General features: G+C 43.6%; 1 protein-coding gene across 1 annotated transcript in view; it reads left to right on the forward strand.

Annotated features, from left to right (window-relative positions):
- Positions 1-223: 223 nt before the first annotated feature.
- ADAMTS8 (ADAM metallopeptidase with thrombospondin type 1 motif 8) overlaps positions 224-18,097 on the forward strand; it is a 52,188-nt gene continuing 34,314 nt past the window's right edge. Inside the window, exon 1 of the mRNA XM_058194709.1 lies at positions 224-1,480. Within this exon, the coding sequence (XP_058050692.1) occupies positions 782-1,480 (699 nt within the window). The 5' untranslated portion in view covers positions 224-781. The remainder of the gene's footprint in view (positions 1,481-18,097) is intronic.

The raw sequence follows: 18,097 nt of genomic DNA on the forward strand, positions 1-18,097 counted from the left end.
CTGATTGGCCTCAAGTTCCATCCCAAAACTCCACCGTGCCCCCCCTCTTTTTCCCCTTTTCCTCTCCCCCCTCCCCAATTCTCCTCCTCCTCCTCCTCCAGCTCTCTGCTCCCTGGGGAGGAGAATGCAGAATAGTGAGCGAGATCAAAAATAAACCTCTTATGTCAAAGCAGAGGAAAGAAAGTATAAATACCGCAGCTCTTTGCAGTTTGCTCTGCAAGGAGCTACTCAGGGAGCGCAAGTCCTCGTCCAAGGAAGGAAAAGTGGGAGGGGAGGTAAACCCAAAGAGAGAAAGAGAAAGAAAGAGAGAGAGAGAGAGAGAGGGAGGGAGAGAGAGAGATTAGAATTTCCCCCAAGACTCTTTCGTCTCTCTCTCTGTGTGTGTGCTTTTCCCAACTGGACAAGTTGACTTGCTGGTGCTGCTGTTTCTTGTCTGGTTTTGTGACAGCTGCTTTGCAAAAATCCAGGAGGCCCCCCGAGGAAGCCGAGCTAGTGAAGAAATCACCCTTGGGGCAGAAACGGATTTTTCACCCTTTGCACTCTGGGCAATTTTGCTGCTAACTCAGCTGATCCCTTATTTTTTCCTCTCCAACCTTTGTCTCCTTCTGTCTCTCTCCTTCGTTTCCTAGTCTTACGTTTTGCAGGATTGCACCCTGCCTCAAAGCCAGTTGGGCATTTGTTCCTCCAGTGACTCTCCATCTCTCTCTCTCTCTCTCTCTCTCTCTCTCTCTCTGTGTCTCTCTCAACTTGTCTTCTGCTCCTTCTCCAGCTTCTAGCATCTATGCCACTTCCTCTTCAGCAGCAATCCTGCGCTAGCTGGTTGGCAGCTCTCTTTTCGCTCTTTCCCTTGCTGCTGTTTCAAAATGCCTGGGCATTATCTCTCCAGAATAGCGACGTCGGTGGTGGCAGCAGCAGCGGCGTTCAAGAGGTGGTGCCGGTCTGGAGAGCTATGCCTCCGGGCAAGGACCGACAGGTTTCCTTCTCCATCACCGCCTTTGGGAAAGTGCTCCTGCTGCAGCTGGAACCCGATGCCAGCTTCTTGGCTCCTGGGCTGAAGATTCAACATGTTGGTAGAAAGGAACCTGTTGGGTTCTTGGCTGAGGAAGAGGAGGAGGAGGAGGAGGATGTGAAGCTCAGAAAATGCTTCTACTCAGGGACTGTCAACTCACAACCAGACTCCCTAGTGGCTGTCAGCTTGTGTGAGGGCATCCATGGCTCCTTCTTTGTGGATGGAGACAAGTACGTCATCCAGCCCCAAAGCCGTAGACGTGGGGAACCCCTAATGCAGGTTCATCAGCTCCAGAAGAGAAGCTGGTCGAAAGAAGCTGCCAAGGACAGGCGTGGAGGGGAAGCCCAGCTGGTACCCAACAGCACCACCACCTCCAACAGAGCGAAGAGGTTCACCTCCCAGGCTCGTTACGTGGAGACCCTCCTGGTGGCCGATACCTCCATGGTCCAATTCTATGGGCAAGATCTGACGGTAAGGGAAAAGCTTTTGTACTCCTCCTGTATCTTTCCAGGCTCAGGATTCAGACAGTGCATGCAAAACTGTTTAGATCGAGAAACGGGGGGGGTGGGGAGGGGCATTCCTGTTGCATGAGGTAGCAACCTTGATGAAATGCAGCCGCGTGTTATAACAGTTGTAAGCACTCCAGATCTTGGAACCTCGCGTACTACAAACCACATCGGTCTTGAACTCACAAGGCAGTCTTCGGCCTCCCCTCCCCTACTACGAGGGTAGTAAGTTTGATTTCACTCTACAGGGCAGTTTGAGTGAGAGGCTGAGATTCTCCAAAGGTGACAGGACTAGGTAGTGGTAGTAGTAGTAGTAGTAGTAGTAGTAGTAGCACCAAAGAGAAAGACGCAAAGAGGACGGGAGTGAAGGTACGGACAGGGTCACTTCAGGACAAATATCATGTCTTTAAAGCTCGCCTTTTATAGAAGAGCAGGATTCCGTATTAACCGAGACTCGGAGTAGCCGCGGAGTAGCAACGATGCCTCCCTCCCGTGCGCTGTGTAGAAACCTGGCCGCATTTTCTTCCCAGGATGATGTCATTTGCATCCTTGCATACTCCTTCTCCTGATTGGCATCCCTGGACGGAGGCCAAGAGACATTTCGGATAAAGTCACGTATGCTGAGACACACGTTACAAGAGAAAGCTTAACACCTAGGTGTTATTTTTTTGGCCGCCGTCCTGGGGGCTCCGGTAACGCTGAAGCTCCAGCGTGACTATGGAAATTGGCCACTGCCTCAGCTGGTTGGCAGGAGGAAGGGAGCTGCATTTTTAGCCAATCTCTCTAGATATTCTGTTTTGGCCTCCTAGTCTTTGTCCCTAAGGGAAACCGTCTAATAGGAGCTGAGAGCCCAGTGTGTTCTAAGGCTCTTTTTTCTGTCTGTCCTCTAAACTTTTACTTTTAAAACTAAGTCTACCTTTAAATCTCTTCCCTCCCCTTCCCTCCTGTTCCAAAGCAAACGACTTTTTAGATTTTTGGAATCTATAATGACCGTTCAGTAAATCCTCTTTGATTTTCCTGTACTTAAGGATCCCAAGCTAGTAAACCGTGTATTTTGTACCAAACAGCTGACAAGAGAACTGTAAAACAATTCAACAGGACAGGCGTGGATGTGTCATATTTTGGGTTTTGTCTGAATGAATGTAAGTTCTGTCATGTTGGACAGTTTAGGACCTTCTTGCTTAATCCTTGGCACAATTGCTTAGTTTATTTGGAAAGAAGGGAGGCTAGACACCCAACCGTATGTTAACTTTCAAGTTCCGGTGAGCATGCTTTGTGTCTGTCGGTCGGTCGGTTAGCTGGTTGGTTTGTGTCCGTCTTTCTCTCTCTCTTCTCTCCTCTCTCTCTCTTCTCTCTCTCCTCTCTCTCTTTTCTCTCTCTCTCTCTCTTCTTTCTCTCTCTTTTCTCTCTCTTTCACTCACTCACTCTGTGTGTGTGTGTGTGTGTCAGACAGAGAGACAGAGAGAGAGAGAGAGAGGGAGGGAGTAGAGACAGAGAGACAGAGAGAGAGACAGAGAGAGAGATGGAAGGAGAGAAGGAGGGATGGAGGGGGTGGAGAGAGAGAGAGAGAGATGCAGGGAGGGAGGGAGGAGAGAGAGAGAGAGAGAGATGGAAGGAGAGAAGGAGGGATGGAGGGGGTGGAGAGAGAGAGAGAGAGATGGAGGGAGGGAGGGAGGGAGTAGAGAGAGAAAAACAGAGAGAGAGACAGAGAGAGAGATGGAAGGAGAGAAGGAGGGATGGAGGGGGTGGAGAGAGAGAGAGAGAGAGATGCAGGGAGGGAGGGAGGAGAGAGAGAGAGAAAGATGGAAGGAGAGAAGGAGGGATGGAGGGGGTGGAGAGAGAGAGAGAGAGATGCAGGGAGGGAGGGAGGAGAGAGAGAGAGAGAGAGAGAGATGGAAGGAGAGAAGGAGGGATGGAGGGGGTGGAGAGAGAGAGAGAGAGAAACGGAGGGAGGGAGGGAGAGAAGAAATTCTGCTTAGTTTTTCAGACCCCTGGAAAAAAAAATACTAAAACCTAATTTCATGCCAGTCTCCATGAAAACTGCATTCAAATTTATTAGCTCTAATTGGAAAAGTGTTCCGCCTGGAATTTATGTCCCCACCCCCCTAAAAAAATCTTCTGACTGCTACGTATCAGAGAATAAATTAATCTGTTAAGGACACAACATGAGAAGAAAAGGAGAAACTGTTTCATCCGAAATCTGCTAAGTGCATTTGTGAAATTTACTGGCTTTGCTTAACGTCGGTTAAACGATTTTAGGATGGGTATAAGGGGGAGGGGGGGTGATAGACGTGATCAAGTCGGGGGAAAATAAAGAAAAATAAAAAGAGCAGCCGAAATATGCATTGTCTTTCAGTTTAGCAATGGAAATAGTGTTTGGTGGGTTCAGGGGTTTTGCTGTAACTCTGCCCTTCCACTTGAGTACCATCTTAGGACATACCACTTCTTTAGAGAATGTGATTTCTACATGGCTTGGGATGGTCAACACATGATCCCCAAACTAAGCATGTACTATACCTGTGCACAAATGAGACCTTCTTAAAAATTTCTAGTGTTGGAGCATTCACAACTTCTGGAGGCAAGTTGTTCCACTGATTCATTGTTTTCACTGTCAGGAAATTTCTCCTTAGTTCTAAGTTGCTTCTCTCCTTGATTATTTTCCACCCATTGCTTCTTGTTCTACCCTCAGGTGCTTTGGAGAATAGTTTGACTCCCTCTTCTTTGTGGTAGCCCCTGAGATATTGGAATACAACTTTCATGTCTCCCCTAGTCCTTCTTTTCATCAAACTAGACTCAATTCCAGCAACCATTCTTTATATGTTTTTGCCTTCAGTCCCCTAATCATCTTTGTTGTTCTTCTCTGCACTCTTTCTGGAGTCTCAACATCTTTTTTACATTGTGGCAACCAAAACTGGATGCCGTATTCCAAGTCTGGCCTTACCAAGGCATTATAAAGTGGTATTAACACTTCACGTGATCTTGGTTCTACTGCTCTGTTTATGCAGCCTAGAACTGTGTTGGCTTTTTTGGCAGCTGCAACGCACTGCTGGCTCATATTTAAATGGTTGTCCGCTAAGATTCTAAGATCCCTCTCACAGTTACTACTATTAAGCAAGGTACCACCTATACTGTACCTATGTATTTTGTTTTTCTTGCCTAAATGTAGAACTTTACTTTTTTTGGCGTTGAATCATATATATAATAGATGAAAGAGCCTTTTAAGTATCAGCATTTGTTACACAACAACAATGAACTTTGGGAAACTTGGCCTTTTATGTAGCACTAGCTATGAAACTATGTGCTCGGGCTTGATAAATTGACACTTACAGCCTAAAACTTAATGTAGAATGTATAACTCTGTAGCATCAGAGTGTGTTAACATAATGCAACTGGCAATTGGAACTGAGGGGGAGGGGGAGTAGAATGTCCCAGCCTGCAGCATCCATCGATATTCAACTGGCTAGCATCCTGTCAGTGTGTGAGAGAGTTGAGGGGTGTTTGGAAACTCAAACAGTATTTGCTGTATGAGCAAAAAGGAGACAGGAAGGATGCTGGTTGTGGCTTAGCTCAGCTGTTCTGTAGTAAAGCTGCTTGCTGCTGTGAAAATAAAACTGAAACTGAAACTCCTCTCCTCTGCTTGTGTTTTGCATTTGGAACAGATTTTTTTTCAGATGTGGAGGGGGAATAGAACTCCTTAGTATCCGAGCGTGTTAATAATAATATAGGAAAAACTAATGCTCTGATGGTCATTTCGAAAAATCCTTTCTTAGTGAGCACCTAGAAGCGAAGAGGAACATATGTGGCAAATTTCAAATTTATAGGCTTTACGGTTCTGGCGACTTCGTGATTAATGCATGAGTGGGTTTCGCTTTTATATATATAGATTCACATGAGAATTGCTGTATTAACATCAACCCATTACTGAGTTCCCTCCTATACGGCTTCTTGAATGAGCACAAAACAAGGTAGCTGTCCCCACTGCTTTTATTATGTTTGTTTTAAGACACCACCAAATGTTGACTTGTTCAACAAACCATGACCAAATAAAACCAATATTTAGCTCCATTCATGAAAGCCCATTGCTGATTAAACCCACATTTGCTTAGCTTCCTCTTAGCTGATGTCATGTTCCTTCAGACCATTCAAACTGCTTATAAACACAACCTAATTCATTAATCCATGCTCCATTAGCTGTACACACACGATGCATATTTACATTTTTAAAATATACTTACAGTGAATGAGCAGAGACATCCCGGTGCATTCTGATGCATAAATGCATACATTTAGACCTCACATGGCTGCCATTAGGCAGAAGTAAGCTAACAAAAGGAACAATTCTTACCCCACGTTTTCAAGTTTCAAATGACACATGGCAGGGGCATCAAACTCGATTTCATTGAGGGCTGCTTTAGGGTTGTGTTTGAACTCAGGGGACTGGGGTGGGCGTGGCCAGGTGGGCGTGGCCAGCTCAACATCACGCATGTTGGAGGTGCCTCTGGTGGCCCGAGTGCTCTGCCAGCAAAAATGGGCTGCCAAGATCTGAGTATCCGGCGGGCCAGATCCAGCCCTCAGGCCTTGAGTTTGACACCTCTGGTCACAAATCTTTCGGACTTCAGGGACCACTAAATTCATAATTTTAAATCCCGCAGACCACTAATATGGTCTGCCTAATGATAGGGTGGGCGTGGCAAAGTGGTCACGTGACTGGGTGGGCCTGGCCAACTCGATGTCACTCGCCCCCCACCCCCTGCCAACCACTCCTCGCCTCCCCGCCCGGGCTCCTTAGGGCCCCAAGAGGAAGCAGTTGTTGGAGCTAAGCAGCCACCATGAGAAAGAGTTGGCAAAACAGCTCAGTTCCAACTGGATCTGACCGAGAAGGAGGCTCAGCAGAAGCACCTCACTGAGGACTACGAGCATAGGCTTTTCAAACAGAGGGAAGTGCTGCCAGCCTTTGGCCAAAGCCCTGCACCAGGAGGCCAAAGCAGACCCCAAGTTAGAATTTCTGCCCCCCTCCGACCCACACAAAAAGACCCCAAAGGGGGAAACTCTCTGCAGCAACACAAACATTCATTGCACGTATCTGTCCCAGGGGCCATAATTTGAGGACCCCTGATTTAGTGCAATATAAAAAATGCAAATAATTTTTCTGCGGACCACCAAATTTTTCTCACGGACCACCAGTGGTCCGCGTATCACCAGTTGGTGACCGCTGTTCTAGAGAACATCTTTTTAATAAACTGAATGCGGTATTCTAGGTGTGGTCTTACTAAGGTTTTATAGAGTGGTACTAGTACCTCCCTTGGTCTTGATTGTATCCTTCGTTAATGCAATTTAGGATTGCGTTGGCTTTTTTGCCTGCTGCCACACACTACTGGCTCATATTTAACTGCTTGTCCACTAAGACTCCAAGATCCCTCTCACAGTCACTGCTATTAAGCCTGATTTCACCCAATATAGAATAGAATAGAATAGAATAGAATAGAATAGAATAGAATAGAATAGAATAGAATAGAATAGAATAGAATAGAATAGAATAGAATAGATACCAGAGCATATAAAACATTTGCTAGACCAATTCTAGAATACAGCTCACCTGTTTGGAACCCTCACCACATCTCTGACATCAATACAATTGAACGTGTCCAGAAATATTTTACAAGAAGAGTTCTCCATTCCTCTGAAAACAACAAAATACCTTATCCCACCAGACTTGAAATCCTAGGCTTAGAAAACTTGGAACTCCGTCGCCTTCGACAAGACCTAAGTTTAACTCACAGAATCATCTATTGTAATGTCCTTCCTGTCAAAGACTACTTCAGCTTTAATTGCAATAATACAAGAGCAACCAATAGATTTAAACTTAATGTAAACCGCTTTAATCTAGATTGCAGAAAATATGACTTCTGCAACAGAATCATCAGTGCTTGGAATACTTTACCTGACTCTGTGGTCTCTTCCCATAATCCTAAAAGCTTTAACCAAAAACTTTCTACTATTGACCTCACCCCATTCCTAAGAGGACCATAAGGGGCGTGCATAAGCGCACAAACGTGCCTACCGTTCCTGTCCTATTGTTTTTCTTTTCTTCTTCCTATATATGTTTATATGTGTATATACTATATAATCTTTTTGTATGATGTTGTGACAAAATAAATAAATAAATAAATAAAGAATAGAATAGAATAGAATAGAATAGAATAGAATAGAATGGAATAGAATAGAATAGAATAGAATAGATATTGGAATGAAGAATAGAATAGAATAGAATAGAATAGAATAGAATAGAATAGAATAGAATAGAATAGAATAGAATAGAATAGAATAGATACCAGAGCATATAAAACATTTGCTAGACCAATTCTAGAATACAGCTCACCTGTTTGGAACCCTCACCACATCTCTGACATCAATACAATTGAACGTGTCCAGAAATATTTTACAAGAAGAGTTCTCCATTCCTCTGAAAACAACAAAATACCTTATCCCACCAGACTTGAAATCCTAGGCTTAGAAAACTTGGAACTCCGTCGCCTTCGACAAGACCTAAGTTTAACTCACAGAATCATCTATTGTAATGTCCTTCCTGTCAAAGACTACTTCAGCTTTAACTGCAATAATACAAGAGCAACCAATAGATTTAAACTTAATGTAAACCGCTTTAATCTAGATTGCAGAAAATATGACTTCTGCAACAGAATCATCAGTGCTTGGAATACTTTACCTGACTCTGTGGTCTCTTCCCATAATCCTAATAGCTTTAACCAAAAACTTTCTACTATTGACCTCACCCCATTCCTAAGAGGACCATAAGGGGCGTGCATAAGCGCACAAACGTGCCTACCGTTCCTGTCCTATTGTTTTTCTTTTCTTCTTCCTATATATGTTTATATGTGTATATACTATATAATCTTTTTGTATGATGTTGTGACAAAATAAATAAATAAATAAATAAAGAATAGAATAGAATAGAATAGAATAGAATAGAATAGAATAGAATAGAATAGAATAGAATAGAATAGATATTGGAATGAAGAATAGAATAGAATAGAATAGAATAGAATAGAATAGAATAGAATAGAATAGAATAGAATAGAATAGAATAGAATAGATATTTTATTGGCCAAGTGTGATTGGACACACAAGGAATTTGTCTTGGTGCATATGCTCTCAGTGTACATAAAAGAAAAGATACCTTCATCAAGGTACAACACTTACAACACTGAATGATAGTCATAGGGTACAAATAAGCAATCAGGAAACAATATCAATATAAATCATAAGGATACAAGCAACAAAGTTACAGTCATACAGTCATAAGTGGAAGAAGATGGGTGATGGGAACGATGAGAAGATTAATAGTAGTGCAGACTTAGTAAATAGAATATTTGTACTTTTGGGTTTTTCTTGCCTAAGTGTAGGACTTTACTTTTCTCTACATTGAATTTCATTTGGTTAGATCTGTACTTGATCTGGCCCACTCTGGGGGCATGAGCAGAACACCTTACGCCCCTGCAGCTCTTAAGTTTAAAGAGCACGCTCCATGACTCCAGCCAGCAGCAGTATCAAGTGACTCTGAACAATAAAGCCTACCTATCATCTATCTATCTATCTATCTATCTATCTATCTATCTATCTATCTATCTATCTATCTATCTATCTATCTATATATATATATATATATATTTATCTATCTTTCGGTCTTCTAGCTGGAGACATCGTGTTAGAGCTACATTGTTCTGCCAAAAGATCTCCCGTTCTTTTATTCCCAGCATCTTCAACTTGGGTAAAATGAGCCTGAACAGCCATGACTCGTTGCTTCCTTAATTGTTTTTCTTTTTTTAGAAACAATTTGCTGAGCAGATGATCACAGCTAAGGCCTTGATTGTAAACTCTTGGGGGTCTGCCACATTTTTGCCATTAGACTTTAACAGGTGTCTCAGTCACTGCCAGCAATTCAGCAGGGAAGGCTTCCACCCAGTTTTTTACTAAAAAATTTTACTACCAGTTCTGTGGGTGTGGCTTAGTGGGCATGGCAGGGGAAGGATACTGTAAAATCTCCATTCCCTCCCCACTCCAGGGGAAGGATACTTTAAAATCTCCATTTAACTTAATTTTTAACAGACTGACTTCTTCCATTTTTTACTTTCTCCCCTGTCACTCCAAAAGCAAAAAAAAAAAAACCCTCCCCAGGGAGAAAACGCATCCCCATAAAGAGGCAGAGGAGGATATTCAAATTTGGATATGTAAATTGAGGTACGGGATTGAAACACATCAAAGATTATGATAATCGACATACCGGTAGTTTGCAGGGAATTACTATGTCAGTTGGTTGCATCTCAGATTAACAGATTAATAGAGTTGGAAGGGACCTTATAGGTCATCTAGTCCAACCCCACCCCACCCCGCTCAAGCAGGAGACCCTACACCATTTCTGACAAATGGCAGTCCAATCTTTTCTTGAAAGTCTCAAGTGATGAAGCTTCCACAACTTCCAAAGGCAACTTCTGTTCCATTGGTTGATTGTTCTCACTGTCAGAAATTTTCTCCTAATTTCCAGGTTGAATCTCTCCTTGATCAGTTTCCATCCATTATTCCTTGTCTGGCCTTCAGGTGCTTTGGAAAACATCTTGACCCCCTCCTCTCTGTGGCAGCCCCTCAAGTATTAGAAGAAAGCTATCATGTCTCCCCTGGTCCTTCTCTTCACTAGACTAGCCATGCCCAGTTCCTGCAACCGTTCATCGTATGTTTTAGTCTCCAGTCCCCTAATCATCTTGGTTGCTCTTTTCTATGCTTTATCTAGAGTCTCAACATCTTTTTTATAGTGTGGTGACCAAAACTGGATGCAGTACTCTAGGTGTGGTCTTACTAAGACTTTATAGAGTGGTATTAGTACCTCCCTTGATCTTGATTGTATCTCTCTGTTAATGCAATTTAGGATTGCCTTGGCTTTTTTAGCTCCCGCTGCACATTGCTGGTTCATATTTAGCTGGTTGTCTACTTAGACTCCAAGATCCCTCTCACAGTCACTGCTATTAAGCCTGGTTTCCCCCAGTTTATATGTGTGCTTTTGGTTTTTCTTATCTAAGTGTAGGACTTTACTTTTCTCTACATTGAATTTCATTTTGTTAGATAGGGCTGGGTATTCAAGTCTGTCAAGAGCCATCTGGATCTTGAGCCTATCTTCTAGGGTGTTAGCTATTCTTGCCAGCTTAGTATCATCTGCAAATTTGGTGAGTTCCCCTTCTATTCCTTCATCTAAGTCGTTTATGAAGATATCTCCCTACAGTGAAAAAGATGACCAGGTGAGCTGTGCTCATTTGTCTTAATTGCTGTCCAATCCAACAGGAAATTTCAAAATCTTGATATTCTTGGTTTGCAAGGATTCCCTTTGATCTGTAAACTGCCTGAGATTGGGCAATCCTTCAAAGCAGAAGACCTTCCTCTGAAACTAGGACACATGGCCACCCAGAGCAGGATTCTTCTCAGCTTCCTCTTCTATGGTCCGCCTAATGTTAAACAGCTGCTTTCATGTGGCTTTGTAGTGCCTGTTGGCACACAACGCCTCTGGGTTATGAAGCACTCTGGTATGAAAAACATGCTTCAAAAATGAGCGTTGTTATTCTGAAGGCCAACAGTTGAAAGAAAACTTGGGAGAAATTTCCAAAGAAAATTTGGAAGAACTTTCCAAAGAAAAGCAAGCCAGTGTAACATTAATTTGTTTGCCCAAACACTTTGTCTTCAACGGGGAAAATTTCAGATATGCTATGAAGTTTGATTATATTTATAAGATTTTGGTTAGGATAACCACTTCTGAGAACCAGTTTGGTCTTGCGATCAATGTGCTAGACTAGTTACTGGCCACCTGAAATCTGCCTTGGGCACAAAAGTCAGGGGTGGCTTTGAGCCAGTCACTCCTGCTCACCCTTAGGGAGAAGGCAATGCAAACTACTTCCAAAATGCTGCCTAGAAAAACAAATTATATAGTTTCTAGGAATTATTCTAACTCAAAGACAAAACAATTTTCTTTTCCTTTCCTTTCCTTTCCTTTCCTTTCCTTTCCTGCCCTGCCCTGCCCTGCCCTGCCCTGCCCTGCCCTGCCCAGCTGTACCCTGCCCTTCTCTTCCTTTCCCTTCTTTCCTTTCCTTCCCTTCCCTTCTTCCCTCCCCTCCCTCCTCTCCCTCCATCCCCTCTCTCTCTCCCCTTCTTTCTCCTTTCCTTTTCTTTCCCATCATTACCCTTTTTCTCCAATAAGAATTCAACAGGTTGGCTACTTTGAACCTTCTTAAACATTTTCCCAACTCGATCATCAAACCAAATTGACATCAAATATCATGTGAAGTCAGCCAGCGAGGCCTGAAGAATACCTGAACGAAGGACAGAAGCAGTACCAACGTAAAAGGAGCATTGTGCATATGGCATGTGTGAGCCAGATTAATGTTGCCACAATAGAGGGAGAAGGATTGCATAATCAGTTGGTGTCTTTAATTGTTACTTACATGTCCCACTATTCCTGTGAAGGGATCAGGTTAGAAGACATGTAGGAGGATGTCATTTCCCTATCTCCCTTCTAACTCATCTGTCTTAGTTTGGATTCAATGGCTAACTTTAAGACTTCAACCCAAACTTCATATTTGAACTGTAAAAAGGTAGAGGTTCCCTTCGCACACATGTGCTAGTCATTCCCGACTTTAAGAGGCGGTGCTCATCTCCGTTTCAAAGCCGAAGAGCAGCGCTGTCCGAAGAGCCAGCGCTGTCCGAAGACGTCTCCATGGTCATGTGGCCGGCATGACTAAATCCCAAAGGCGCATGGAATGCTGTTACCTTCCCACCAAAGGTGGTCCCTATTTTTCTACTTGCATTTTTTACGGGCTTTCGAACTGCTAGGTTGGCAGAAGCTGGAACAAGTCATGGGAGCTCACCCCCATTACGCGGCGCTAGGGATTTGAACCGCTGAACTGCTGACCTTTTGACGGACAAGCTCAGAATCTTAGCCACTGAAACCACCGTGTCCCTATCTGAAATTGGTAGTGGGGGAGAAAAAAGCTTTCCATTGGTGGGAGTCAAATGACTATCTGAGAAGTATCTCAGAAGCATTTGGAGACGCAGTGGATGAAGAGGAATTAATCCTCCCCACACACAATGCTATCACCCCCAATCAGTCCTCCTAGTATGCCAAGGATGCTGAGCCCCCGCATCCCTGTACATAGTAGCATTTTTGTATGATCTTCCTTCCCCAACTAATGAAATTTGAAAGGGTCTATTTGAGGAGCTGTCCCCTCCACCAAGACGTCTTTTCCTAAAGTTCTTTGGGCAAAGGAAATGGTTCTCCGACAATTTAAGTCTGTTGGGTAGATAATGTGCCCATTGAATCTTCAACCCTCAGGAAGAACAAAGAACAGTCAGTAGAGGCAATATCAGAATAGAAGATGATTAAGGGATGAAAATGAATCAGGGAGAAGACAAAGGACACGAGAAGAGCCAGTGGGGAAGATATTTTTTTTTTAAGGCAGAGAGAAAAGTGAGGAAGGGACTAAGAAAAGCCAAGAAAATAGGAACAATCTCAGTAATATAGAGGACAAGCTGGCTAATGGAGGAAACATGTCAGATGTTCCAACTGTCTTCTGCTCAGCTAGAGTGAACAACAGAGTCAGTTTGGTCTAGTGATGAAGGCATCAGGCTAGAACCCAGGAGACTATGAGTTCTAGTTCTGCTTTAGGCATGAAAGTCAGCTGGGTGACTTTGGGCCAGTCACCAGGAGATTCAGAGTTCTAGTCCCAACTTGGGCATGAAAGCAAGTTGGGTGACTTTGGGCCAATCACAAGGAGACAGTGAATTCTAGTCCTTCTTCAGGCATGAAGCTGTCTGGGTGACTTAGAGCCAATCACTGGGGGACTGTGAATTCTAGTCCCACCTTAGGCATGAAAGTTGGTTGGGTGACTTTGGGCCAATCACCAGGAGACTCGGAGTTCTAGTCCCAATTTAGGCGTGAAAGCAGGTTGGCTGACTTTGAGCCAATCACCAGGAGACAGTGAATTCTAGTCCTTCTTCAGGCATGAAGCTGTCTGGGTGACTTAGAGCCAATCACTGGGGGACTGTGAATTCTAGTCCCACCTTAGGCATGAAAGTTGGTTGGGTGACTTTGGGCCAATCACCAGGAGACTCGGAGTTCTAGTCCCAATTTAGGCGTGAAAGCAGGTTGGCTGACTTTGAGCCAATCACCAGGAGACAGTGAATTCTAATCCTCCCACCCCAACCCACACATAAGATTGCTGTGGGAAAAATCGGAGGAGGAGGAAGGATTATTAGGTATATTCACCACCTTGAGTTATACAGGAAAAAAAAATGCTAAAGGCAGGATAAAAAAGAAAATAAATAAACTGATGTTTTGCACAATTGAATTCCCGGCTTGTGCTTTTAGATTGGCAGGGGAGGTGCTGTTATTTGAGATGGGAGCCAAGACCTTACAAAAGCTGTGTAGTAAACAGTGCAGGCTGCCTGTGTTTCTTCGCGACCCTTGCCCAAGTCCTCGAAGAAAGTCAAATGTTATTAACAGCAAGCAAGGATCTTCTCAGGTGTGCTGTTATAGTCCCCCTAGTGCCAGGGGTCTGCAAACTTGGCTCTTTTAAGACTTGTGGACTTCAACTCCCAGAGTTCCTCAGCCAGCTTTGCTGGCTGAGAAACTCTGGGAGTTGAAGTCCACAAGTCTTAAAAGAGCCAAGTTTGCAGACCCCTGGCCTAGTCTAGTGTGAGCATCTGTGGTCTGGCTACTTCCCAGCTCCAGCTGACTAGGAAATATAACTGCCACAAACCATTCACAGAGATTCCACGCCTTCCTGTGGCTGACTTTGCCTGCCCAGGCGGTTTGCTTAAAACATCTTCATTGTGCTCTTGCAAATGAGCCAGTAGTATCTCTCTCCCCCCCTCCCCCCCCCAATATATTACATTTAAACAGTATACACAGGAAGATCTTAATATGCCTAGCTGGTACAGCTGTTGAAAAGATGTCCTTCTCCTGGACATACGTTGCATTTTTATTAATGCTTTATCGTTTTTTATTAGAAATTTTCTACGGAGATAAAATAATATATTGCATGCAATAATAGAAAGGAAGAGCATGGGTGAATTCCAGCAGGTTCTGGAGAACCGGTAGCGGAAAGTTTGAATAGTTTGGAGAACCAGCAAATACCACCTCTGGCTGGCCCCAGGAGTGGAATGGGGATTTTGCAGTATCCTTCCCCGAGGAGTGGGGTGGGAATGGGGATTTTGCAGTATCCTTCCCCTGTCACACCCACCAAGCTACGCCCACCAAACGACACCCACTGAACCAGTAGTAAAAAAAATGGATTTCACCACTTGCGAAGAGTAAAGAAAAGACATGTCAGCTAAGAGAATGATTATAAAAAGAAGAAAAGATAAGATAAATGAAGAAGTTATTTCCAGTCTTTTTTACAGTAATTACAAACTTACCCTCTCTCTTTCCTCATTAAACTTACTTTAATGAATACTTCCAATAGTGAATACTCCCAATATTCAATTCATTTTAATCAGTAAACCCATAAATTACCAATTCATGTTTTCCACTTTCAACAAATGTCCAGAGGTTTCCAAAGTATCTATCTATCTATCTATCTATCTATCTATCTATCTATCTATCTATCTATCTATCATCTATCCACTATCTATCTATCATCTATTATCTATCAATCATCTATTAGCAATCAATCATCTATTATCTATCAATCATCTATCATCTATCAATCACCTATCATTCATCATTGATCCATTATCTATCTGAAAAGATGTGGAGACTCTAGAAAGAGTGCAGAGAAGAGCAGCAAAGATGATTAGGGGACTGGAGGCTAAAACATATGAAGAACCATTGCGGGAATTGGGTATGTCTATGTTTAATGAAAAAAAGGACTAGGGGAGACATAATAGCAGAGTTCCAATATCTCAGGGGTTGCCCCAAAGAAGAGGGAGTCAAACTATTTTCCAAAGCACTTGAAGGCAGGACAAGAAGCAATGGGTGGAAACTAATCAAGGACAGAAGTAACCTAAAACTAAGGAGAAATTTCCTGACAGCGAGAACAATTAATCAGTGGAACAACTTGCCTTCAGAAGTTGTGAATGCTCCAACACTGGAAATTTTTGAGAAGATGTGTATAATCATTTGTCTGAAGTGGTGTAGGGTTTCCTGCCTAAACAGGGGGTTGGACTAGAAGACCTCCAAGGTCCCTTCCAACTCTGTTATTCTATTCTATTCTATTCTATTCTATTCTGTCAGTCAGCTATAATCTATCTATCCATCTATTAATCATCTATCATCTATAGAATAGAATAGAATAGAATAGAATAGAATAGAATAGAATAGAATAGAATAGAATAGAATAGAATAGAATAGAATAGAATAGAATTTTATTGGCCAAGCATCTATCATCTATCGTTTATCATCTATCTCTTATAATCTATCAGTCATCTATCTATCCAGCATCTATTTATCATCTATTATCTATCTAATTCATATACCGCCCATGGAGAACAGTTGGTTTGCTTCTTCAATGCTCAAAAACAAAGCAAAACAAAAACAAAAACCAGCCACTGTGTGAATCTTGAAGTTGCAATATTGTGCATTTCTGTCACCAATGTAATAGTTCTAATATACGTGAGATAAGACTTTTCCAGCTCTATTAATCGTCTATTCACCGGAGATACTAGCATTTGCTTCTCCCGCTTGGTGCATGCAAAATATGCACCAAATCACCATGCAAAAAACCACATGCGTACTTATACAGAATATCTCAGGGGTTTGTCATCAAGGAAGCTCTACATTTGCCGTTTGCAGAAGCGCCAAGTGGATTATTCCCGCTCTGTTTATCGTGTGGTCCAAGCGCATGCCAAGGATATGAGTGTAGTCAGGAAATTATAAATTGTGCAGAATCTCAGCATTTAGGTGGAACTGAGTCAGTAGACTTTGCTGTTTTTGCCATTGGCATCTAACAAGGAGACTATTTTTAATTTGATTACAAGTCTAGGTCAAAGAAGATAATGGCACGCAAATAGGGGGAGGGGAGAGAAGATGCGATTCCGAGAAAGTGATCTGGCTTTTCATGGTTGCCTTTTTTTTAAAAAAAAAAAAAAGAGCTGTCAGTGATGGGCTGTGATCTAAATGAGTACGAGGGTAATTGAAGAAAGTTGGAAAGATATCGCGACTTAGCGCTGAATCAAATTCTTTGGACAGAAGGTCACAGATTTTAAACCCGGGTCTCTAATTGAAACCAGTAGTGACTGCAAAGACATCCACGAGGATTTTCATACCATTGCTGGTCAAATGGGGTTCTTTATCAAGTATCATTGTTTACTGGGTTTCCTCAATATGAGGTCGGTTTTATTTTGCTGGCAAAAGAGAATGAAAAAAGAGTGTAAGAGAATGTCAGATGGGAGACCAAACAAGGGTGTATTCTCAACTGTTTTCAACTAGTTCCTTCTTTCTTCCTTCCTTCCTTCCTTCCTTCCTTCCTTCCTTCCTTCCTTCCTTCCTTTCTTTCTTTCTATCTTTCTATCTTTCTATCTTTCTTTCTCTCTCTCTCTCTCTCTCTCTCTCTCTCTCTCTCTCTCTCTCTCTCTTTCTTTCCTTGTTTCTTGGTCTCCTTTCCATCTTCCTCCATTTTATCTGTAGCATCAGGAAGGGGTGAGAAATTAGGGCATTTTCAGCCGGAGAAGAAAATTAGCAAGGGGAGGGGGGAGATTAACTCAGGGGTGGGCTTCAAAAATTTTAGCAAGGGGTTCTCTGCCCGGTTGCTGGGTGGGTGTGACCATGGTGGGCGTGGCCTAGTCGGCCTCCTGCATCACAGGGGGGGGGCGTTTTTGACACACATACACACCCGGGCTCTGGAGGCTTTCCTCAAGCTTCTGGGAAGGCGAAAAGGGCTTCCCCAGGTTCCGGAGGCCCTCTGGCCCTCTACCCGCATCCTGTCCTTACCTGCATTGAAAACAGGCCATGAGGGGACTCCTGGGAGGGGCCGGGTGGGGTGAGCGGGGACAGCCAGGAGTGGGATTTGGGGATTCTCTGAACTGCACAGAATCTTAGCTACAGGTTCTCCCGAACCCCTGCGAACCCTCAGCAGCCCACCCTGTCCACCCCGCCCCTCCCAAGAGTCCCCACACGGCCCTTTTTGGATGCAGGGCATGCGCGGAGGCTCAGGGAGGGCAAAATAATGGGCCTACCAGAAGTTTGGGAAGGTCGGAAACGGGCTCCAGAGGGCCTCCAGAGCCTGGGGAGGCCATTTTTATCCTCCTGGAGGCTCGAGGAAACCCTCTGAAGCCCGGGAAGGGCAAAAGTGTCCCCCCCTGCCATGGTGCAGGAGGCTGACTAAGCCACGCCCACCATGGCCACGCCCACCCAGCAACCAGGCAGAGAACCCCTTGCTAAAATCTTTGAAGCCCACCCCTGGTTGGAAGGGACCTTGGAGGTCTGGTAGTCCAACCCTCTGCTTGAGCTGGAGACCAGATAAATGGTTATCTAGACTTTTTGAAAGCCTCCAGTGATGCAGCATCCACAAATTCTGAGAACAAGCTATTC

Source organism: Ahaetulla prasina, chromosome 9 (assembly GCF_028640845.1).
Source record: "Ahaetulla prasina isolate Xishuangbanna chromosome 9, ASM2864084v1, whole genome shotgun sequence".
Taxonomy (NCBI): domain Eukaryota; kingdom Metazoa; phylum Chordata; class Lepidosauria; order Squamata; family Colubridae; genus Ahaetulla; species Ahaetulla prasina.